Here is a 27,816-nt window from a genome sequence, read left to right as displayed (position 1 = left end):
CAATCTCAGGAAATTTAGGTAAAAATTAGTCACACCCTATTTCAGCTTCACATAATTAAATAAATTAAATAAAGATTATCAATAAAGTTTAAAGTAATTCCGTATAAAATAATTAGTATAAATGTGTATTAAGGACTAATATTATTGGACTTAAGTCAATAATAAAAAAAACTTCGGGTAATGTTTACTTTTCAGTATTTTGAGACCAATAATTTATTGGATAATTTTAATCCAATATTAAATTAGTCATAGTGTATCTTTAAATAGTGGAAAGTTTATGTCTCCACCATACCATGGAAATGCAAACGTATGGCGAACGTATCTTCGCACAATACAGCTTAATGTAAAATGGAACGGACCGGCTCCGGACTGTCTATTTGACTTTGGACTCAGCCGTGTTTGCTTAGTCCGCGCAATCAGCGCTCCGACCAATATATTATACCGTACAGCAGTTGTTAATAATACTATATCAGTTCTGCCTTTGATTAGTAACATTTAACATAATGAAATCTACGAAGTGGTCTAGCTTTTGAATCAATTATTAATATTATATATTATGTAGGGAAGTGGAGAGATAAACTAATAACACCTAGTTTCCGACTTCGCAAAGTTAATACATCCTTTTAGAGGCACGGTTTTCGTTTCTATAATAAGATTCCACAGTAACTTTTCCGTTTAAAATATTTAAAGCTCATGCTAAAAAAAGATTGATAAATAAGGCAATACTCAATATTTTTTTTAGTTTTAATAAAAAGTGTGAACTTAGTATTAGCTGATTTCTAAGCAAGATATATATAAATTTAATTATACTTTGTTAGCACATTTTTGTAAAACAGTGACTACAGACTTTCATTTCGGTTCTTCTCGGCGGGATCTACTTTCGGAAAAGCTGATAGCTTTCTATTTAATTCAACACAGTAACATGACTATTCAAAAGTGCTTTTATGACTCTACTTGAAATTATATTTTTATTTTTAAAGCCACAAGCGAAGAATATTGACAAATTCTCACGCCTTTTCATCAATGATATAAAATAATTTTTGACGATTTTCTAATTTATATTTAATGGTTATTGACATATACAATAACAATAACGACATCTATAAAAACTGCACACAATATCACTACGGATTCATTATTATATATATTACGCAGAGGATTTTATCTTGCATATTTTTCTACTTTACTTTGCTAATACATTATATTACGTACATATATGTACGTATATGATTCTGCATACTTATACATACTATGGGATATTGTTCGTGATATGGAAAGTACATTCCTCGAAAACGAGTGTAATAACTCATTATATACTTATTTACATGGTTTTCAGAATATGTATAGTAACAGATGAGTTTCATGTCGGTTATTCTCGTTAGAATCTATATTACGGATCGTAGCTTTAAATTTATTATTATTCTGTAAAAAACGATTCGAAAGAGCCCAACTGATCCTAAGAACTTAGGTCCCAAAAGCCTACTTGAATGAAGTATAATTTGATTTTACTTGATCCTTTTTAATTCAAATGTATTTTATATGGCAAATATGTATTTTAAGTATTTTAACGTATTATTTATATAATATTGGATATTAATTTTACTCCACATTTCGCAGCAAATTTAGGCTAAAATATTTCGGTGAATATTAATTAATAATTACAAATAAATAAAAGACGATGACGACCCCCGTGGTCGTGTTGTGTACAACGGTTTTCATGGATATGCCACTCCGAGGTCTCGGATTCGTTTCCCGGTAGAGTCGATGTAGCAAAAGGTCATTAGTTTTCTATGTTGTCTTGGGTCTTGGTGTTTGTGGTACCGTCGTTACTTGCTTGTTTTATCTACTTACATTGGGACCAGAAGAATAACTCAAACACAAGTACATATGTGATGTTGTGCAATATATATTTTTAAAGATAAATTATCTATAGCATTTGATAAACCTTATAATTGTAGCTGTTTCTTAGGCATAAAAAAAAATTATGCTGGTACGTGTTTCGCATTTTTCAGTAGTTCTTATTGAACGAAAATCCCCAGTACAGATTGCTATTATTTCTGTAAATATTTTGCCAGAAAATAGTGGCTGGAACCAGTGATGCCAACTTAGCAATGTTAGAGAGTTTCCATTTCCTACTTCGTTATCGTTTTTAACTATTTCTCCGACATATCATAAAAGTAACACTTACAACATAAATCGTAATTTGACAATCTTGCCAAGATTAAAATAGTAGTATAATGCACATAAAATAAAGACAACATATCTTACAATACACAGTATTATTCCTACACTACTTTCAAAATAATTCGTGTTATAAATATCTTACAAAAACAAATATCTTACAAGTATACCTTATAATCACTGCAATCTTACATAATATGTCACGATCGACTACTTTCCCTTGTCTTAGCAGTTGTGTTTTTTTGATTGATTGCGTCCTAATGTCGGATTATTTGGATTCCAACTACGTTCAACTTCAAGTCGTTTAGCTGTTTTGCTGTTTAATGTTAGATTCTTACTTCATGAAAGAAGTAATAATAAATACGTTAGACACGCAATAAAATAATACACTAATAATTGCGTTTTTACGTATCAAAGCAAACAAATGTAGACATAATAGGTCAGTTACATAATATATATATATATATAGCATAGATGTACTATAACAACTTTGTTACTATTATATATATTTCATTATATAGTATATACAGGGTTATTGGTAATTCGAGGTATATCCGTTAAGAGGTGATAGGGATAACTATTTGTAATAATTTTAACCTCTATATGATATAATCCAAAAGTGCACCATTTTCTATATATATATATATATATATATATATATATATATATATATATATATATATATATATATATATATATATATACAGAATCAAATATATATATATATAGAATCGTTACGAGAGTTCGTATATTACGATTGTTAAATGTTTTGATTTAGCTGATTTTTTTAGAAGATTAAATTTATAAGGCGTGAATACATTTTCGATTTGTGATTAAGTACTCAGTTTACTAGTAAGTTTAGGAGTTTTAGTTTAAGAGCCGAAATGGTCCAGTGGTTACAGCGTGTGCATCTTAGCCGATGATTGAGCGTTAAAGCCCAGGCAAGCACCACTTTCTTTTAGAATTTCTATATACTTATTTGTTTTTATAATTCATCTCGCGCTCTGCATTGAAAGAAAGCATCATGAGAAATTCTGCATGTGTCTAATTTCAATGAAATTCGGGCACATGTGATTGCACCAACTCGCGTAGGAGTAGCGCAATGGATTGTGCTTCGAACCTTCTACTCAAAGGCCTTAGCCCAGCACTGGGAAATTGGGAATATTTTACTATTATTATCAATGTTCATAGCCAATAAATACTTTATAATATTTAATGTCATATGACATTTTTAAATTTTATAAATCGGTGACAAATCGTTCCGTGTGTAATTCAGTAACTGACAACATAAAAAGTAATTTGATATGGTTAAATCAAACGCTGTCGTTACTGACAATAGTTTTGCAATTTTCATTCACATTTCGGTAACAACCGTAATTTAGTCCAAATTATCCAAAACATAAAACTTATATGCATTATTATTTATATGTATCTCAATGATAAAAGGCACGAAAGCTCAAGGTAGCTCTGATAGATAGCCCGAAGTAACATTTGAAATATCGAAGGAGAAAGCTAACCCGTGAAATAGTTAGCCATTACTCTTTTAGCACCTGTCTAGAATGAGATATTGCAATTTATTCGACCGTAGGTCACATGTATCTAAAGTAATAACTCTTTATCGATTACCTGTTTTATCAAAATAGATACATATAAATTTATAAACTATTTTTTTATCATTATCATTACACAGTATAAAACACAATCGCTTACCGCTCTCTGTCCCTATGTATGCTTAGATGTTTAAAATTACTCAACGGATTTTGATATGGTTTTTTTATGTTTTTGTATATAATACATAGGAAATATAGTAAAGAAACGTTGAATATTTTTAAAAGTTTCTAATGTGATGACGTAAATAAACAAATTCTGTAGTATATTTAGTATCAGCATTGCACCCGTGCGAAGCCGGGTCATTCATAAAACATATATAATTACTATATAGTAATATGACGGTTAACCTGGAGTATAGTTGGCTCACAACGACAACGAACAAATGGGCCACCTGACGGTAAGTGGTCACCAGCACCCAAAGATAATGGTACTCTGAAAAATATAAACCATTTCAGATATCGCCAATGCCCCACCAAGTTTTGGAACTAAAATATTATTTTCCTTGTCCCTTACACTTGTTCACTCACCCTTTAAACTGGAACACCATAATACTAATACTAAGTAATACTGAGTACTGCTGTGCCGTAAATTTATAGTACAGACATAATAGAAAGAACAGAAATAACAAAATTTAGGTACTTTATTTGTGTCGATATTCAAATTTAATTTTAGTATAAAGTTTTAAAACTGAAATGTCGTCGATAATTCAATTGCCTAGGGACTGTACGTGTATATGGCCTCGCTTAAAATAGTCTAGGATGACATATTTTGGTAGTCTTAGCAACAAAATATGATCAATATTTATAACTATAGTTATTATAGCATGCTGTAATAACTCTAGTTATTACTGGAACATCTCTACATACTATGCTAGCTGTTACCCGCGGCTTTCCTCGCGTATAATATGAATATTTTTATAAATTTACTTTAAATATTACGTTGATGATGGTATACAAAGAGGTATACCATCATCCATAAAAAAAGAGGTATTACCTCTTTGTTTCCAAAAAATGTAATCAATGTCCTTTCTCAGGCTCTAGAATATTTGTGTATAGAATTTTATTTAAATCAATTCAGTAGTTTTAATGTAAAAGCGAGACAGACAGACAGACAGACAGAGTGAATTACGCAGTTATAATATTAGTATGGACTAATGATGCTGTGCTAAGCCGGATGACGAATAGTCACCGCGAAAATCCACGTATCATTGCTTTAGGAAAAAAAACTAATTCTAACATTATTTATTTGCTATGTACCTTTTCGGTCTTTTTTATATTACTGTCTTGTTAATATTGTATAGTTTAAGCCTGTAAGTGTTGAAAAAGAAACCGATGTACGGATAAATTCAAGAAAGGTTTTGTTACATCGCTCTTAGTACAGAAGAACATCAAATAAAATATATATTTAATTAAATAAAAAATAATTTAAAATATTTATAAATACAGTCTAAATGTGACGACAATGTCATTTTGTAGTATTATTATAGTTTATCTTAATGTAAAACGACGGGTTAAAATGTAATCTCTTCCGACCCCACTCTGTACGCCTCTTCAGTCACGCACTCGAGATAAAAGCAACTTTATATACAGCCGTTATGTAAAAATATTTCAACCAAAAATTCTCCGGAACGCGTCATACACGCGTGTAGATAGAAATCTTAAACGCTATAATATTATTAAAGTTGTTTAACCTATGCTTATACATAGTAATTATTTACGACCAGTTATTTATGTTATACAAATATGTTATATTTTTTAAGCAGATCTAGCTCTTTTTCTTCCGACTTACATGAAATGACATACCCTATGTTTATTCTTGTTGTGGTACCTACTTTTTCCGTTTGTATAGTTTACTGTGACGGTTACGGTGTATCCCATATATTTTCCCGCTAGACATTGTTGTAGAAGTATGAGTAAGCTAGTGTAACTAAAGGCACAAGGGACTTTACATCATAGTTCGCAAAGTTGGTGGCGCATTTGTGATGTAAGGACAGGTTGTATCGGAGCCAGTGTATTTGCGGTGGAGACTACTTCCTATAAGGCGCTTCCTTTGCACATGTACCTATCGATATCACAAAAACAGGAGTATAAAACTGAATCGTAGTGTGCAAGAAGATCTATTTATTGTTAACAGTTATAGGCTATTGTAACTAAGAAAGAAGAATGAAAGAAACTACGAAAGAACTAAAACAAAGGAACCAAAAGTATCATCTTGGTATGTGTGACAGCAACTACTTCTTTAATAATGTGAGTGTACTTAGCGATAACTTCTTATGGAAAGGTGAAGCTCTTCGTTACGTAACGCGTTACAGCGCCAATCGATTTTTGACAAAAGGAACTGGTGATTGCGACAACATTTCTTTTCAATATTACATAGTGCAACTTAGATTAATTTAAGTTACAAGTTCTGTCAAGCATTCCAAAACTCACACGCATTTTTATATTCTTTCTCAACTCTTTCTAGTCACATGAATGAAAACATGTTCATTTGTTCATTCATTCATTCATTCATTCGTACATTGCAATAATTTACCATCGGATCAACTATCAAACTGACAAAAAAGTCATTAGTGGTTTAAAAGGTCGTTCATGAATTGAAATGTAAATAATTAATTCTAATGGTAAAATATAAATTAGGTGCTATTTCCGAATTCCTTGTACCTAAGCGTATACCAACATGTACTGCACTACTGCACTATATTAAAAATATAATATGACCCACGGGGATGCAACAGTGACTTGGAAATCGTGCGAAGCAGCTATCTTGTTATAGAATACTCAATAACATACGATTTATCTCAAAAGTCTTAGAATTCTTTATTGGCTTACGGTAAAGCGTAGCTATGTTGCTTTATAATGAAATCACCAAATTTTCTTCATTTCATACTGTGTGAAACAAAATGGTCATGTAGTTAGAACATCTGATTTCTGAGGGAAGTTGTAAGAGATTTATTATTAACATAAATGTTATAAGTTTAGTAAGTTAAAGACTGTAAAGCTATAATTTGCGAGTTAACCTGCATGCACCTCGTCGCATCAACTCGCACTAAATCATTATAGTGGAATATCCACCATTCTGCTCAATATACTGTGTTTACTCAGAAGCGGAGTCTTGTATACTTCATTCATCTTTTGTATACAAATTTAAAAAGATGTAAGTCAAATACGGTAGTAAAAATTAAACGGCACATGTAATTTATCATTCGCGTGGCTTATAAACGTAATATACCAACCAATATTGTTATTTAATTAGAAGCACAGGGACAAAGGGCAAGGCCGTGTTCCATAGGGATTTAATATTATAAGCGACGCGTTGCCTGTAAACCTATTTAAAACAATGTAAAGCTAAACACGTAATACAAAAACTAAAACATTTTATTATAACAGACTCACTACCTCGCCGTTTTAAAATAAAATGTATGCAGAGCTCTGTCCCTCGTGTAAAGATTGAAATCATTAAAACTAGCAACTACATATTTTTCTCTCTACTGAACATTTTTTCCAAAAATTAACTATGAATATAAAATTATATTCCTCTATGTTTTTATCATATTTACACTAAACTACCTAACTTACCCAGTTTTGCACGCGTGGAATGAAACATATAATATCGTTTACATTGATTGAGTGAATAAACAAAGAAAATATCTATGTTATTTTGATCTAGGAATACTACACCAAAGTATCCGCACAATCAATTCAATGGTTTAAAAAGTCATAGAGAAAAAAAAAACATAAATTTAAACAAATAATTTTCATAGGTTACAAGAACCTTTTTAGATCATCTAAAGATCAATATTTTTGCAGCGTGTAATATTTATGTATGACGTAATTGATTATGAAAATTACCAATGGTGTAAGTGAAAATTATGTTTAGTATTCCAACGGGCTGGTTGCTCTTTTAATTTGTGAAAGAGCACACGAAGCTACGTGTAAAAACTTGATGCTAACTTTCATTCACGAGCGAGCTGAACGACGGCTAACTACAAGAGTGTATATTGTGATCATGTGTTTGCACAGATAACCACTTCATTTTGCTCCTCTAGGATTTATGCGCTCACTTTTCATTCTTCTGTCTTTGATATTCATTCGTTCCTTCTAACGTAAATACTGTCAACATGATAGCATGAAATATTGTTATATCTTAAACCAAAATATACCTACATTTTTAATTTGTACCGTATTTGAGCCAAGGAACACTGATCTACAGCCTTATAAATTAACTAAGAATGCAAGGTGTATGTGTAACAACCAAGTAACTATAAGGAGTCACCTGAATATGTAGTAAAAGAGAATTCGTGGCGTTTGCCTACTAGGCGCAGCTGCTGAGTGAATCCCCACCAACGTGATATGTGTCGTGAGAATAATCTACTTAATAGTAATTTAATTAGTATCACCTAATATCCAAACTCTATAAATCTTATAGAACACCAACTATTTATTGTTCATATCTAAAGCATATGTGACACTGAGTGATGTAGGTTTAATTTCCATATTTTTGTTACAAATTAAATTAAAAAAAAATCACGTGATACTTGCATGGATCATCATCATTTTAAAATATAAATACTGATCAAAACAATGAATTTCATCATACTGATTGTCTACTAGAATAAATACCTTAATATTAAAAATCGATCTAATTTCATTTTATTTTTAACTCGGATAAAATTAGTCAAAAATCTGTAATGAAAATACATTCCATTACAATTTATTATAAAACCTTATAATTATGTAAATAATAAATAAATATTCTTTAGAACCACATTTTCAAATATAAATTAGTATCTAATTTAAATTTATTATCAATATATATGACTGACAGCAATTCCGCGCAGACTACAAGCACTAATTAACCTTAAACTGAATAATATATTAACCTTTTATCACGCCATCGTTATTAAGGCATTTACTTGAGAACTTTTAAATACGAAAAATGAAAGAAATTTGATATAAAAAACCTCGAAGAATATAAACAACTTTGCATCATTGCAATTGATACTAATAATATTTTGTTAGTCGTATTCTCTGTTACTTTTTAGTTTAACTAATTAAAAAAAAAGTTTTAGTAAAAGAAGATTGACAGTTCGCAAATAATAGAAATGGAAATAAGATAACGATGAGTACTTTTGTCAGTAGCAAGATATTCCCTCGCTACCGTTTATAATTATCTTTTCAGCGTCAACCTAAGAATAGATAAAATATTCGCACGAGACGTGAAATAATCCGGAATATAATACTGAGTGGCAGTACAATTATATACCAATATTAAAAATAAAATAGATGAAATATAATAAAGCTAGATTTACCAATCGTGGACTTATGTCAAAAAAGACAATGACATTTTGAATAATAATTCAATCGTTGCGAAATAATCTGTGCCCTCTTGGTACAAACAAAAGTCATTAAAAAAAAATTCAATCATTAATATGTAATTGGTTAATATATAAAATTATTATGACAATATAAGAACTCGCTCGTATGAAAGTGGAAGTGGATTGTAAACAACATTTTGTCAGATGAACTTAATGATTTTCATCAATTGTGATTTAATTAAAAGTGTCACTGAATAGTTATTGGCGATAGAATTTGCGCTTGCTCAAAGGGTGCAAAGTTAAATTGTTACAATGCACGTTCCTGGTGTATTATTGTTCAACTCAATTCATCTCTTACAAAAGACGTTTGGTAACGGCTATTAACTTTAACAATAGTATTTCACAAGGCAGACTGACTATTGCTGGTGCAGACGGTGAAAATATAAGTCAATTTACTTCTATTTTTACCGTTCAAAAATTTATTAATGATAAATTAGAAATCTTCATGTTTAAATGAAATTCCAATTGAAAATCCAATTGAAATAATTGAAATCTATTCATAACACCAATTTTATTAAATTTAGTAATATCTATAATAAAGTTAAATTATCTGTTTGTAATATTAAAATTAACGCGTAAATGTATATTATGTACGATGCGATAAATATACCAAAATAACACTTAACAATTCATGTCTGTCTGTTTGTTCCGGCTAATCTCTGAAACGGTGGGACTGATTTTGGCGGAACTTTCAAAGCCTGATAGCTGATGTAATAATGAATAACCGAGGCTACTATTATTTTAGAGTTGTATGTAAAATAATAATCCTCGTGTTTGAATAGTATGATAACATATATATTATAAAGACAAGTGACGTTAAAAGTACTTAAAGGTTGCTTTGTGTGCAGATTGAACTTTATCGCTTTTAAAATTACTTTAGTAGCGTGTCGATGCAATATACGGGTACTGATAGTGATTTTAATCTGAGATACATGTATTGGAATATAGGTCCATGTTTATAAGAAAATCATATATTACAAGTATTCTATTTTTAAGGCATAAAGAGGATTAGGATTTAGTAGAGATTTTAGTGAGGAAAAAAATTTAAAAAAGTATTGAAATAATATCGTTTTCCGTCTATCATTTTTAAATCTGCGCTGATAATGACTATTTAAATATAGACAAATATCAGTGTTTATTCGTTATAAATATGAAGCAAAAATAGATTTTTATTGATATTTTTTTGTAAATAATTTTTTTAAGTTTTGACAAATTTTGAAGAAAGCTAAAAAACGTGATAACTCAAAAATGGTTTACTTTTGGATTATGCATATGGGGGTTAAAATTATTGCAAATAGTCACCCCTGTCACCTCCTAGCGGATGTATGTCGAATTACCAATAATCCTGTATATTCATATAATTCATTATCAAATAAATGTATGCATTCCTCAAAAAAAAAATTGAGAAAAGATTGCGTAACAGATAAAACTATATTTTATATAATAATTTGTATTTCGTCTTGACTTTACGATAGTATGATAGGCTTAGACTTATATGTCAACTCTCAAATATAACATAAAAGGCAGATGGAGCACGTGGAACGTAATAGTGAAGCAATAAGTGACTACAAAATCAATAGAGTATGCAAATTGACGGTTATGCGAAAAGATTAACCGTCACTTTAATTGTGGTCGTATTAATTAGGAAAGCCCGAAAACCCTAGCCTAACGTAGCTCTTCCATAATTATCATACATTTTTAAGAATAAATTTTGGATACACATGACCTATAAAATAGTATAGAACATAAATTTTATTTGAATATATTTAAAGTACACCAATATTAGGTATATAAATATTTATTCACAATCAATAAATCCAATATTCCAGACAAAATAAACAAAGAGCAAAATATTCATTGACTTCCAAATTTCAATTTGCTTCCGCCTGCTTTAAATGATAATCGTACTGTGTAATTCAAATTTCGAAAATCTCTTCATCCATATAGGCTCACAAAACCTTTAAGTTGCATTATTTTGCTTCACATAAATCTTTTTATGAATGAAACCGGTATCTTTCAAATCCAATTCAATACGAATTGTAATGGAACAAGTCTGCCCAAGACTTTTCTTATGAGAAATGCTCTACATATGGCATTTTATAAGCTTTACTTGGAAAGAATAATAGTCTGGTAAGGGAGAACATGCTTTATATTATGATTTTATTTATGAATGCGACTTTTTTTAATTTTTATTTTTCTGTTCCTTCATAGCAAAGATTACTCATGTACGTACCTATAAATATATGCAGTAATAAGTGATACTTATGCAAGCCAGTATATAAAAGAATTAAAGAAATTCGTTATTATAAAGCTGCAATTTTTTTAAACATAATATAAATAAAACTAATTTTGGAAACATTTCTAACAGATATGAAATTGCTTAGTGACACGAATAGCACTTCGGAATGAATAAAAATCATAAAAAAAGAAATTACGTAATTATGGTGAAATTTATGACACGATACATTTATATTTCAGATACTAGTTGTTACCCGCAGTTTCTATTCTATAAAATGATTGGGGTAAATGGAAAATATTAACCATTTACTGCAACACCAATACGCCACCATTATTTGGAATTATATATTATGCTTTTGTGCAAGTTTCACTAGCTCACAATATGTGATGCTAGGTTAGGTTTCTATCGAAAAGGGCAATAGCCTCTTCCATCAAATAATTAATAAAAATAGCTTACAGGTCATTTAACAATATGGCGAGTTTAATGGCACTGAAGGTAAATTAAAATAACATAAATCCATCCCATTGATTATATTTAAATAATAGATTTATAAAACTGAACATGCATAATGGTATAGATATTGTGTTTATTTATCATTAAAATTATTGTAATCAATTCAACTCCTTCAATCATCATCGTATTTTAATTTTTAAACGACTTCTAAAATGAGGTTACAATCAAATGATTTTTTTATACTTTACAATTCCACATTTGTATGGATTCTTAAATCTTCGTCGACTAGTCTAGTCTGGTTACTGAAATATTTATCTAAATAAATTTGCCTTGCCTTGCTCTGGCTGACACCGACTAAAAATAACTGATTTGGTAAGGTACTCCCTAAACCTTTGTTTAGTTATAAAAATCAAACACATTGCTGTCCTCTATTTAACTTTAACCACTGGTAACCCAAGGTTTTAAGTACCATTGTAATTTTAAATATAAATTTATATATACATAAATGATTATAAGTTTTTGGTTTCGGCTGTACTTAGAGTATCTTGTACAAATTAAAAAGTAGTGAAAAAAAAACAACAACATTTCAAGTATAAGAGAATGACAAACGGAAACATCCAATCGATTTTGAATATGGAACTTTAAAAATCAAACTCAATCAAACTCTTCGACGGGAACGTCACTTTTACAAGAATGATATTTTTATGTTCAAAGACAATGACAATGACGCCCCCAGACACTTGACCTACATCTAAACGGTAGACATATAGGTTACTTGTATCTAACACGATATATAATTCAATACAATTCAATTCCATAAACGTTTTACATGTTTAAAAAGAAGGATCTGATCTTTGTTACCTTGTTTCTGAAGCCGGTGGTAAATTGTGGTTATTCAAACCAAAGGAATCAATACGTATGTGCAAAGATTCAATATTAAATAAATAATTTTGAACTTTTCAAGCAGGGACAGTTCATTGACTTATTTGTGTGAAATCATCAAATAAAAAAAGGATAATTTTATTTATGGAGTTGAAGTTATACTCTACGAAATAAAAATAACGTCATACCTAAACCCATAGAAGGTATTTAATGCTGATCTAGGAACCATGGAGTTATTATTTGTTGAATTTATATTTATACATTCATAAATAGACTGATAGAGATAAAATATGAATATGACCAACACAAAATATAGCAGAATAATGGAAAAAAACTTTATCCAGTAACATTACTTTTTCGTATTATATTCTAATATTCCACTGTAACTTATTACATATGATATAGTAAGTTTCAGGGGAATATTGAAAAAAATATATATTTATGCGATGGTTATTTTCATAAAAAATATTTATGTTAAATTTGAACCCAACGTGAACTTACCTAACAAACAAAAATCAGTAATATGTACATGATATGTTATACTTTATCGAATTTTAAAGCCATTTTTACCGACATTATTTTGTTTTTTGATTTTTTTGGACACTTAAATAACTTTCTATTTTAAAGGTTCTTTGACAATTTTCTGCGAAGCGTGTAACAATTCATGTGCTCAAAACTCCAGAGTCACATGCACTGCAAAGAGAGAGACTAATTGGTGTCACCTTTAGGGAACATCCTGAATAATTACTATGTCAATAAAACGGTATAATAAATTCAACGCATAATATGTCTATTAAAATGAAATTTTTAAATTAAATTTTATAGATTTACAAATATATTTAAAGTGACATGATAATATTATTATAATCAGTAACTTATATACGTATAAAGTAACTACGACATTCATTAAAACATATGTTAAGAAAGTTGCTTTTATGGATAAAAAACTATAAAATAATATGCAGGTAATATTATTTAATTTAAAAAAAAAACGGTTTTAATGTCTCGTCTCAATTGTTTAACGCTAGAGATATTCGCAGTCGCTGAACTGGAAGAAGAAAACATTCCTCGCTTTTTAAAGTTCATTAATTTTTTTCAGGTTTTATTTATTTTTAGGTTTTTAAAAACTTTTTATACTCCTTTACGCATCTTAATGTTTTTCTTTCTTTCGACTAAAAAACAATTGATGTCAGAAGAACGTTTATTGTACACAAAATCTTTTAATGTTCAGTCTTATTTTATATATGAACTTTAGTTTCAGAGGAACTTCAATTATTTTAGAAGGTAATTCAATTTAGAATTTAATTGAAATAAGTAGTTACTTTTCCATTTAATTGAAGAACTATACATACTTACATGGGTCGCATCATTAAATAGTACCTAATTATTATTATAGTGAGTGTGGTTCGTTTTATCAATAAAAGTTAGTAATTTAAGGTATCATATACAAACTATTTGTAAAGCTATACAGGTACGTACTATTAACACCAGGAACATGCATAAGCTAGTTACGACTTTTACCCGAAAATACAGGGTTAATAATTCTTTTGTGGAAAAATGTACACGCTTTTACAATAGTATCCCAGAAAGCGTTCAGAAATGTTCAATGGTAAAATTCTAAAAATATGTCTAGGAATGTTTTGTGGTAAATGATACTGAAAGGTTACCTACTAGTAATAAAACGATAACCTCGAGACATTTCAATCGAATTAAAATGTATTAATCGTGAACATCAAATTCAAAATAATAATTGCAATCACTTACTTACGCTAGGACTTTTCGACCTGGAAGAATGGGACAATATAGAATAAACATTTGACTTTTGACTTTGTCAACCGTGTAGTTTTTAGTCCAACATACAATCATAATTCTCTCTCAGCGTTTCCTACTGTACTGTACCCGAGACAGAAAATATACACACGTAAATTCAACGGTTTCTGTTTTTTTTTTATGGTATAGGTTGGTGGACGAGCAGATGGGCCACCTGATTGTAAGTGGTCACCATCACCCATAGACAATGACGCTGTAAGAAATATTAACTATTCCTTACATCGTCAATGTGCCATCAACCTTGGGAACCAAGTTGTTATGTCCCTATTGTATCCCTTGTAATATTTTTGTAATCTCAATAGTTAAGTATTATTATTAACCAGCTAGACAGTAATCTTCAGCAGTGCTGTGTACGTCTGTAATTGGTACATACATCAGATAAGTGTCAGTTTTATATGTCTAATTTTAAGTGTTTAATGTATGTACTGTTGATGTGCCATTCAAATAAATAAATAAAAAATAAAATAAATGTCCCTTGTGCCTACAGTTACACTGGCTCACTCACCCTTCAAACCGGAACACAACAATACTGAGTACTGTTATTTGGCTGTAGAATAACTGATGAGTGGGTGGTACCTACCCAGACGGGCTTGCACAAAGCCCTACCACCAAGTGCTTCTGTTATAAGTAATCATCAATTTTATTAAAAAAAAATCTTCTAACAGACAACGAATATTCTTAGCATTTGATTTTTTTTCTAATTAATTAAAACGTCGCCATAAAACCTTGTAATGCAATTAATTTAATTACGTTGTAAAACGCCATATAAAATGCAACGTTTTTTACTATACAATACGCGTATTTTTATTGGCATAAATTTTCAGCCAATTAGTGTAAACAAGATGGTTCTAAAACATTTAATGTCTCATTAGGTCAAGGACAAAGTGTACTCAATGCTAAGAGCTGAACGCTCGGATTCATTGTAAATTGTTAATGGGGATATGACCCACTGATTACAAACGGAAATCCTAACCTGATAGCGAATTCAAATCCGGGCAAGCATGATTAATTTTCTTTATATGAATATGTTCTAAAGAACTTTTTAAAAGTAAAGCCTTATCCATATGCTGGGATAATTATAGTCTGCCAGCAAAAGTAACTTTCCTCAAGATGTTTTCCTTCACCGCGAGTACAAGATGAATTATAAACACAAATTAAGCAAATTTATATTGTGGTGCTTGCCTGGGATTAAACCCGAAATCATCGGCTAAGAAAACCACTGGATCATCTCAGATTGAAATACTTTTTACTTAATTGAAGTACCTGGAGGCTCCATTTAATATCGTACAGTGCAGCAGCTATGTAGCTTCATAATATAAAATATACATCACATCTTTATGATAGATGATATTTAGCCAAAAATGGATTCTCCGCTTTAACACTGGCTCAGTAACTATAAAAATTAGCTTACTTTTCTATATATTAAATAATAATATAAATACATTAAAGGTTGAAGTGTGAACATTAAAACCTTAAAGGAACCCAACTCTCTGTGTTTTATCAACGAAAACTGTAACAACTAATGTTGTTGTACAAGTTACAAAATCGTAAAGCGGTTTAGACCACAGGTTTATCCGAGTTAAAATAATAGCAAGGTGTTGCAAATAACTCGAACAAAATTCCGCTTTTAACAAGAGCACTGGCATCTACCATTGTGATAAAGACTGCACGGAATATTTTCGTCAGCAGCAGATACAATGCGTGGTTGTATTTACTCCAAAAATAGGTCGAGTGAACTACACTGGCCTACACGACTTTACAACGTTTCGTTTTGTAAACATTAAAATTAATCAAATGTCACAAATAATTACACCAACTTTTTTCCTAAGTATTCGTAATATATTTACTACCCTTAACATTAAATAGAACTAAAAATAAATGGCCCAGTAATTAGAACACATGAATCTTAAACGTCTATTACGGGTTCAACCCCATTAATTTTCAAGTGCTTAATGTGTGTTTATAATTCATATCGTGTTCGGGGATAATCGGAAACAACGGGGGACATGCATACGGGACGGGGAATATCGGAATCAGAAATATTGTATAAAAGTTGGAGAATACCTTGTAGGTATATATTTGTCCACTGAAGTAATGAGCAGAGTGCTAAAATAAGCTCCAATTTTACTTCAAATAAAGACATTCCTAGCTGCGAACATTTACAGGCTACATTACTTACCAATACACTGATATTTCTGGCATGTAACGGTTACAGTTACGATTAATTATTAATAAGATCTACGGCCTTACAACATTTATCAGTGAGAGCTTACTAATAAATTTTGTATAGCGGGTGAATTGTTCCGACCCTTTGTCCTTTCCTATCGTGAGTAGTATGAAATTTGAAAGAAGAACATAAATAATTGTTACAGTTTTATTCGCATAATAAGAACACAATATGAAGTTCATTCGACCCAAACAATGTCACCAACGATATAAAACAAATAAAAGAAGAAAACTATTTATTGCACTCGAGTTAAAAACAAAAAGTTAAATACAAATAAACTTATGAAAGAGAGTCTACAAAGGCGGCCTTATTGCTTCAAGCAATATCTTACCGACAACTTTTATTATGAGGTTATAAAGTAAGGAAACTGGATAGTGCTAATATAATACAGTAAATAACAGTAATAATAGAAAATAATAGCCCATAAATGTCGTACTAATCAGCAAGATCCCTATGCCCTTAAGGAAAAGATTTACGCGATTATTCTACCAGGTTACGATAACCTGGTAGAATAATCTTTTACTACGGGTACATAACTGTTATAAAACTCATACCGACTTCTTCTTTAGTCTAGTCGCTAGATACAGGACTCAAAGTTCCAAGTTCAAATCCGAGGGCGGGGTTTTCCAACGAAATACTCTCAGTAACAGCATCTGAAAGCTCTTCTGAAACACTGATAGATATTTAGATATGGACATAATGTATTATTTGGACTTCTAAATTACAATAGTTGATATAATATATAATTGTTTTTTTTAATAGATCAAACTTCAAGTTTATACCATCGTATAACAGTTCAACTATAATTGAAAATGCCTTTGGATAAATGTCATAATTCAACTCGATAATAATATTGACAAATTCGATGAAAATTTAACGAAAGTAGCAACAGACCGCGGTCGCATTTAACCCAGCCATTTAAATTTCAAATTTCCGCATTTAAAATCGTAGTAACAGCCTTGAAGCTTAAAGCATTACTACAAAATACTGGAACTCTTTATGAAAATAATCCAGATAATTTTGAATGAATAATAATGTACAGATTGTGTACTGGCAACATTATAACTTTACTGCAAAGGAGCAATGAACTACGTAGAATATTTAAACAAGAGGTCCAGAATCAGAACGAAGGTACAAATATCATACATAATACATAATCTTCACACCATTCACGTACACGCCATTCTGCCGAGACCCGCTTTGTATTTCCACCTTCCTGAAAGTCTTACCAATATTTCTGAATTCTATTTCAGTGGCGTAAATGTTAATATTCTAAAGGTATTTTGTGTGTATTTGCGTAACACCTACAGTCTGCCTTTTCATGTGATGCTTACATTAGCCAAAAACTATCGCGGGAAGCTCGCGAATTCATTGCTTTCTATACAATTTCACTGTTGACGACAAAAAACCGTTTAGTAATTTACATCAATATTATAAATGTGAAATTAACTCTGTCTGTCTGTCGCTCTGTTACGACCAAACCGCTGAACCGAATTTGATGAAATTTGGTATGACGCAAACTTGAACTCCAAGAAAGAATATAGGTAGGTTTTGTTTGTCTGACAAATGACAACCAACACCATAAAATATGAACGAAGCCGCGTGCGACTACTAGTTCATAATATTTTACTGTTGATAATATTAGAATTAACTTTGAGACGCATTTTTATTGTTAGTTAATTTTCTTGTATTTTTGTAAAAGTAGAATTGTAGAAATTCTATCCATTAAAATTGATAGGTCAATGATAATAGAATAGTCTTTGTTTGTATTCTATACATTCACACGTCTTTTCCCTGATTGAGTTGAAACTTCGTACAGTTGTTGTCGACACTTGAGTGATGGTTTCCGGTATGGTACCACCAAAGAGTAATACGTGAAACGCGAGGTGTATCACATAATCACTGATGAGAACAGTTAAACAGGCGTTAAATCGAATAATATACTTGATGGTAATCATTTACTTGGTGGTAGGGCTTTGTGCTAGCCCGTCTGGGTAGGTCCCACCCAATCATCAGTTATTCTACCGCCAAATAACAGTACTCAGTATTGTTGTGTTCCGGTTTGAAGGGTGAATGAGCCAGTGTAACTACAGGCACAAGGGACGTAACATATTAGTTCCCAAGGTTGGTGGCACATTGACGATGTAAGGAATGGTTAATATTTCTTATAGCGCCATTGTCTATGGGTGATGGAGATCACTTACCATCAGGTGGCCCATATGCTCGTCCGCCAACCTACAAAATATTATATATATATATATATATATATATATATATAATAATAGCTAGTAATAATTAATATCGAATCAAAAACTTAGAATATATACCTAGCAAACTTTTGTTTATAAAGACACGAGCAAATAAAATCGCGAATATGAAAAAGCGAAAATCCTGGAAGTGTATTACAATTTATGAATATGTCAAAAGACGCATCGCTACATCAGTCTGGTTAAAACATGTTAAAAATTTTCGATGTAAACTTCAGTTTAATTTTATTTAAATTTATTAATTTACCACCATTATTCCTTAATTTCAATATATTGGTATTTCACTCAATACTTTTATTTAGACTTAAATACTATAATAACAAGTAAATTTTCATCGTTTTACATCACGGTGATATAATTTTAAGAATATCAATAAGATAAGACATGTAATAGTTACTGTTTCAACTAAACTTACTTTCAGCAATATCTTTTAAAAAACTGTGACAGAAATCTCATTCGAAGTGTTTGCGATACCCAAAGGAATGCTTTCTTACATTTTAAAAGATAACCATATTTAAATATTCTTTCTCTGAATGTATATCTCTGTGGTATAAAAAATCTCTGAATATTGTAATATTAAATATGGCATGCCAGCCAATGGCAGCCCAACTTCTTCCAAGACTACATCTTTGTAGCATTTTTTAAGTAACAACCTGTAAACATCTCACCACTGGACTAAGGTTTTCCCTCTTGGAAGAGTTAGTTTTGGAGCTTCTCTGAGTGTGGTCCTATACCTCTATCTGTGGCAGATACATCTGCCACATACGTTTAAATCTTAGACGGCAGAAATGGGTCACCTGATGGTAGGTGGGAACTACTATCCACAGACATTAGCATTGCAATAATTATTAATAATTCTTCATACCACCAATGCACCACCAACTTTGGGAACTAGGTGTTAGTCCCTTATTCCTATAATTGCAAAGCCATTATTAAAAAAAATGGGCTACGGCCTGCTAAATTGAATTTTATATATTATGTAATTTTAAAACATTTTATTCGAATACAAATTCTCTGTCGACAAGCTATTTCTAGATAAATCTATTTCGAATTTATACAACCTATATAGTGAGTGGGTTAAATCTTGCAAATGGAGTTCCAGCCAACTGATTCGACGAGAACTACTTACGATTTTAGTGAGCAGACAATACAACCAATATTAGATTAACTAAATATTGTTAGTTTGATTTTGTTTCAGAGCAACCGCCAAAAATATTAATTGAAGAGAATAGCCTATTAATTGAAGTAATTACTTTAAATGAACATTAGTTCTACAGTGGTATAGACGATGTACCCTAAGATTAAGATAATAAAATAAAATAAAAGTTAAAATTATTCTATGACATTATACTGCAACTTACAACGTTGAAAATAATGAATCAAAATGATGCCATTTTGTTTAATCTCAAACAATTAAACAAATTACATTATAATCAAAACATTGATAGTCTGTTCTGTAGTACCGCTACGTACCAACTGAAAGTTGCATAGTAGCGTCGAAACTCGTAAAGCGTGCAAACCATAAAAACAGGAATGGTTTACGACACGCAAGAAGGATGCGAGGCGATTCCACGTGGCGCCTCAATTTTACTAGATTGCATATTATATTTCACCCTTTTTCCGCATTTCAACTAAGAAAACTACCGCTACCCGTGAGCGATATACTGGATGGCTCCTCAGTTCTCGTGATAAGCGTCTACGGCAACGTAATCTTCATAAAAGTCACAATGTTTCAGACTTTTATTTTAATATGTCTGAGGAATTTTCGTAATAAAAATTTAGAGCTCATATAATTTTATATTTAAGTAACGAAGGTAACCCAGTGGTTAAAAGAGAATCTTAAGCAAAGAGTATAGGTTCGCTCGCAAATAAAGGAAAATAAAAAAAGCAACTTGAGAAATCCTATAATAATTTATGAAATGAAACTACCCGTGTATTCCGGAAGCAATGCTTAAAAGGAATAGTATTCTGTCCAAGATATTAGCTCCATAAATTATAAGTTTCTATCTATTGTATTGTGTTGTATATATTAATATGTACTGTATTGTAACTTCCGCAGTTATTGAATGCATGTTCACAGAGCATAACATGTCGTTGATAAGTTTACGAATTAAGCAATAGAAACATGAGTGCCCGTGCTAGAAGCAAATCAAATCTTGATGTTGCCATAAACGTTAAGTAAACATACAACACAACTGACAAAGTTACGACCAAATAACTGTATTCTGTTACTAAGAATAAAGCGGTCAAACTTGTATGAACGTATCGCTTTGAAAGCCAAAGGCCTTTGAATTCCTTTTAAACAGGAAAATAGAGGAAGGATTTGGTTTTCCACAAATGTGACAGAAGCACAGTTTACTCGCAGTTCCGTTGCTGTGTCAACATAAATAGATTGTTCATAAGGTATATTTTGTTAACAGATGCTATTAAATAAGAATTCTTTGAATTTGTATTCATAGTTTTTTTTTTTTATTTGAGTTCCAATACAAGTACCTCGTCATATAGAGCGACGCAAAGGCGGACTAAAAACAGAACACACAATTTTTAAGAAAGAAAAGGAAAGTTTGGGTTTGCATACTATGTGCCATTTTAAAATGTAAACGATATAATAAAATCAAATAGTGATAATATTATTAGCAGCATTTTATAGCACCAATTATTGTTACTTCATTGGATAGTTTTTTCTGCTAAGTTTTCGGAAGTGTGGAAATACATAATCAAATCAAAATAAACTATGTTCAAGTAGGCTTTTACAAGCACTTTTAAATCGTCATTTTACAATTAAGTGAAACCGCCACCCGTTCGGAAAGTAGATTCTACCGAGAACCGTCAAAAAACTCAGTAGTTACTCTTTTACAACATTTAAAAAATGCAAAGTCAAGTTAGTTAAATACAATTATTTAAAATAAATAAATCCTGCTTGGAAGTCAGCAGGTATTAACTCCACGCTTTTTTATCATCTATAAAATATTGTATCGAATAATATGCCTTTTTTACCAATGTATTTTTATAAACGATTTGAATTTACGAAACGGCAAAATTAAAAATGTCTGCGGAATTTTATTATAGAAACGGATACCTTGCCCCAAGAAGGATTTATTGACTTTGCGGAGTTGGAAACTTGACGTTACAAGCTTATCCTTAATTCTAGTGCACATACAATGGTTATCAATGATTTTATCAAAGTGATCAATGCCACTGGGAATATACATAATATTGTTATAAATATACTGTAACGCAACAGTAAGTATTCCTACTTTGTTAAAAACATAAATAGACCGGATTGCTCTCTTTTGTAAGATAAAGACAGATTCAATATCTGCAGCGTTACCCCAAAGTAATATGCCATATGACATAATACTGTGAAAATAACCAAAATATACTAGACGAGCGGTATCAACATAAGATAGTTGTCTAAGTTTTCTAACCGTGTAAATTGCGGAGCTGAGTCTTCCTGTTAGGAATGATAAATGAGGACTCCGCTGAACATTGGAATCCAATTCTATTCCCAAGAACACCGTAGTATCGGCTACATCAAGACGGTCACCGTTTAAGACATATTATAATTTTGCTTTCTAACATTGGGTAAGCTAAAAACTGTACATTTTATTTTTTGAACATTCAAAACAAAATTATTTACTGTAAACCAATCGTGTATTTGTGATAATGCACCGTTCACATCATCATAGTTTTTTTTCCTGTCAACCTTAGAAGTCAGTGAAGTATCGTCAGAAAACAACACTATATTACTAATACCTTTAAGATAGAAAGGAAGATCATTTATATATACTAGAAATAGAAAGGGACCCAAAATTGAACCTTGTGGTATTCCCATTTTTAACGAAGATCCAGAAGACTTTATTTAATTAATGAAAACTCGCTGGATTCTTGGACTTAAGTATGAAGCAATGAGATGAAGAGCTTTACTTTTAACACCGTTTTATTTCAGCTTAAAGAAGCGTTTCGTGTTCTACACAATCAAATGCTTTAGATAAATCACAGAATACTCCAATAGAATTCTGTGATTTTTCCCAAGCATCGTAAATATGCTTGAGAAGTCCTATTCCCGCATCAGTTATCCAGCGACCTCTTCTACAACCAAATTTCTCACCTTGAAAAATAGCATCAGTACCGAAATTGATGAGAAGTTGATTTAAAATATTTTATTCCGTCAACTTAAATCTATGAATGAATTTATTAATTTCAAATAACATTAAATCATTACTAAAATGTCGAGTCAAATTATATAGACATATGTTTAAGTTATAAATATTTAAATTCTGTGCATCTGTCAAGGTATGTGAATCTGAAAATGAACTAATTAAAAATTTGCATTTCTTTATATCATAAAATGTCTGATTCACTTTCATGGGGCTTGTGTAAGCCCGACGGGGTAGATACCATCAGATATTCTACCGCCAAACAGCAGTACTCGGTATTGTCGTGCTCCGATTTGAAAAGTAAAGGATATCATATTTTGGTTCTCAAGGTTGGTGGCCCATCCACTTAAGGATTGCTTAATATTAATTGCCATTGTCTATGGGCGCTCACTTACCATTAGGTTGCCCATTTGCTCGTCCGACAACCCATATAAGCCAAAAATATGCTGTATACAAGTATAATTAGTGTAATCCTTTAATAATACTAGCTCAAAACAAGTAAAGTAAGAAAATATCCTTCAGGCATCAGAAACTTGGGTATCCACAACATGTCAGTATGACAAACGCCTGAACCCATACTTGACTTAATAATGTTCTAAATATAATTCTATTTTATATATTTTTAATGAAAGACATTTAATTCACCAGGCAAAATACTGCTGTAATGTAGACAGAACACTCATAAATAAATCATACTTTTCATCACTCTTTACTTTTAAAAATTTACATTTTTCGAGTTCTTTAATGGCAGACTTTATACAAAGAAAGCGGATTTTAATATTTTTGTACCCATTTATTATAATATAAAGCAGAGATAATTAAGATTAAATAAAAATCTAATATGAATTTTTCTAAGTGTTCCTACTAAAACAGTTTATATATGTATAGAAAAGAATATATTTTGCACTGAATACTGTAACTGTAAAATGTAAATATATTTTATCGTAAATGAAATTCGTGAAAATAAAAGGTGAAATAGCGTGTAGTCAACTAATGCTATTAGGCTAACAGTCATGGGCTTTAATTGAGCTTTAAAAACATAATGTCTTTTAGCTTGTTAGCTAAATAAAAAAAAGACAACTAGAATTAGTAGTAACTAGTACTTTTTTAAAATCAAATAGCGTTTCATGACCATCCAACATAGTAGTTCTATGGATACAAATGAAACCATATTCCACATTCAAATTTACAGAACATGTCATAACAATTTTGTAAGTACATCATTTTTAAAGATCTTGTCCCGTGAATTTTTAACACTGTCTTGCAGATTTTCTTACTCTTGCGCTAACTTTTATCGCAAAAATATATCAAAAATAAGCGCAAGGAGTGCGCTAATTGCAATCGTCACCCCTTTTTTGATCAAGCATACACCTCTTTGTTTTAAAAACGTACGTTCACCGGTACCGTAAGTTAACTGCAAAATCTCGGAATAATTTGAGATTTTTCGAAGTTAAGGCTTTCTGTCGGATTAAGCAATTCTATTAAAGACACTCTCGCATCATTAAATCACAATATACTTTATTCAAGTAGACTCTTACAAGCGCTTTTGAAGCGTCCTGTTACAAGATTGAACAAGAGAGAGAATATACATGATTCTGTCCTCTTTTTAACCGACTTCTAAAAAAATGAGGTTATCGTAGGAAGGCATTCATAAGTGTACGTTTGTGCACGAATTTCTCGAAAGCTAAAAGTTGTATTGAGATTATAATTTTTAATTATATAATATTTAATTTTACTCAGGGTGTAAGTTTTAATAAATATATACAAAACCCTTCTTCTCGTGTCACTCTATCTATTAAAAATATCGCATCAAATTCCGTTGCGTAGTTTTAAAGATTTAAGCATACATAACGATATAAAGGCAGAGAAAACGACTTTGTTTTATACTATGTATCTTACTCATATTATAAATTCGAAATTAACTTTGTTATCTCTTCACGCTTAATCAGTTGAACTGATTATAAATTTGGCATCTTGATTGTTTGAGTCCCGGTTAAATGAACCTCTATTCAACCTTCACATAAAGATTCAGCTAGTCAACCATAAGAATAACTAGAGCAAAAATCTAAAGGAAAAGATAACCCCAATTGTTACTGGTATGTAATTTAACCTACTGCAGAATTTTAGCACAGGATATGTTTATTTATGATTACATTTTGCTACGATCTTAAACAGATCATTAGTTTACACATAAAAACGGTGAGGTGTTTGATGTAATTCGCAGGTCTTTTATTTTATTTTTTTTTCTGTTCAAAGAAACGGAAAGTACTCTTAATCGTTGCGGTTCACTGAAATACTTTTCAAGAACTTTTTCCATAACAATCGTTCGAACCAGTGACTTTCATGTAAAAAGTTCAATAGGATTATACTTAAGTTATATTAACAACAAAAGTTCGTCGTTTCTATAATCAAGACATATATAATAAAATAGATAAGACATATAAAATAAAAAAGTCAAAGTTTGAAATAAACTTTGACGCTATTTTTATAAAAAAATCTTTAGGAATTTTCTAAAGATTTTTTTATAAAAATAGCGTCTTTCTTTTCTTCTATCTTTTTTTTTAAATCTGTGCTTTTTCAGAAATAAGTGCATGGTTCAACCAAACTTAGAAATTTCAAGAAAATGCAAGCGATACATTTGCAACAGAATGAAATGAATTTACAAGACAAACAAACACTTAACTAATATATATAACTATCTGCTTTGTATTACTAATATATATAACTATTTGCGTTGCTTGACTTTTTTATATAAGATATAATAGACAACTAAAACCATGTAAATGGTATCTCAAAAACATAGCACCGAAACATATCCAAATAAATAAATAACGAATGCATTCAATTATTTCAATATATTACATATATAAAAAAGTAATGGTCGTTTTATTTTTGATTCATTTAAATTTACAATTAATTAACACTATTGTACGAATTGTACGTGTCTTATCAATAACAATTCAAGCCGCTTTCGATAAATCGAAATATTTTTATTAAGAACAATATTGCAAAATGTAACATGAGCTATTACGAAAATTAAACAGGTATATTTTTCTACGGAGGACGATAAAAGTTCCAAGTTATTACAACGTATTAAATAAAAAATATCAAAAATTTACAGTATGATATAACACTTTTTACTTACCATAAAGCTGACTTTAAGTAACACATTACCCAAAATTTAATCCGACTTGAGTTAATAAACAACGCTGGCTATTTAAATTAAGGGCTCAAAAACAACAAAACCAAATATCTTTTTTCATGTTAACTAGAGAATGACGTGGATTTGACCCCGAGAATTTCCGTTAAGCAATTATGTATGAGAATGTATGTAAGTTTGTTACTCTTTTACAAAAAAAAACTACCGAACAGATTAACAAGAAATTTTACAGTAATATAGGTTATCAGAATGAAACATAGTTTATTTTATAATGATTTTATGACATTTGGTAATATCATGATATCAAGTACCCGTGCGAAGCCAGGGCGGTTCGCTAGTTATACTTTATTGGCAAAAACAATATAATAACAATTTTTATACTGAATATAATGGAAGTTACGAGTATTATCGGAAATGTCCAGTGTGGATTAAATCTTGCTGGGTAACCTTTTTCCGCAAATAAAGTTAGACAAAGACGGTTTATTAGAGATGCTAGGAGTTTAGGTACGCCAGTCCATCTGGGTACGACCTGTTCATCAAATATTCTATTCTACACTTAGTATTGTTATGTTTCGGTTTAAATGGTAAGTGAACTAGTATATCTACAGGTACAGGGAATATAACATCATAGCACCCAAAGTGGGTGTCACATTGGTGACGAAAATAATGTTAGATGTATCTTACAGTGCCAATGTCTAGTGACCAAACTCCATCAAGTGACCCACTTGTTCATTCCCCCATCTATATTGTAAATATATATTAAAGAGTATGTATTTTTTCAGCCCGAGGACACACAGAAGTCAGAGTTGAACTGCAGATGGAGAGATGGGCTACGCGTGGTGGGTCTGTCCGTCTGCGTTGCGTGCACGACGTGCCTCCACATCTTCTAGATAAGGTCGTCTTCCTGCGTCACGGCACTAAGATCTTTCAATATATAAGAGACCGAAAACCTCCCTACAGAAACTTCACCACACCTGGCGCTGTACTAAATGTAAGTAAATCCCATCAAATATACCATTAAAGAAAAACAACAACAGCCTGTAAATTCTCAATGCTGGGCTAAAGGCCTCCTCTCCGTTTGAGGAGAAGTTTTGGAACTTATTCCACCACGCTGTTCCAATGCGGGTAGGTGGAATATGTGGCAGAATTTCTATGAAATTTGTCACATGCAGGTTTCTTCACGATGTTTTTCTTCACCGTTGAGCACGAGATGAATTATAAAGACAAATTAAGCACATGAATCAGCGGTGCCTGCCTGGGTTTGAACCCGCAATCATGCATAAGATGCACGCGTCCTAACCACTGGACCATCTCGACTCACTTTTAAAGAACCTATTTGTAAAATTATCTTTGTATCTTTTTTGTTTATCAAAAAATTAGTAATAGTAGGTAACCCTTCCCAATATTAAGACAGAATTACAAACAGGCAACA

The 27,816-nt window shown here is 31.0% G+C and overlaps 1 protein-coding gene across 1 annotated transcript in view; it reads left to right on the top strand.

Moving 5' to 3' along the window:
- The window catches only part of LOC124531892, a 93,754-nt gene that overhangs the window by 38,840 nt on the left and 27,098 nt on the right, over nucleotides 1–27,816 (top strand). Inside the window, exon 2 of the mRNA XM_047106460.1 lies at nucleotides 27,167–27,375. Within this exon, the coding sequence (XP_046962416.1) occupies nucleotides 27,167–27,375 (209 nt within the window). The remainder of the gene's footprint in view (nucleotides 1–27,166; nucleotides 27,376–27,816) is intronic.

The sequence above is a fragment of the Vanessa cardui genome, chromosome 8 (assembly GCF_905220365.1).
Source record: "Vanessa cardui chromosome 8, ilVanCard2.1, whole genome shotgun sequence".
Classification (NCBI taxonomy): Eukaryota; Metazoa; Arthropoda; class Insecta; order Lepidoptera; family Nymphalidae; genus Vanessa; species Vanessa cardui.
Note: the sequence above shows the minus strand (reverse complement) of the source record. Positions and strands in the feature narration are given on the sequence as shown.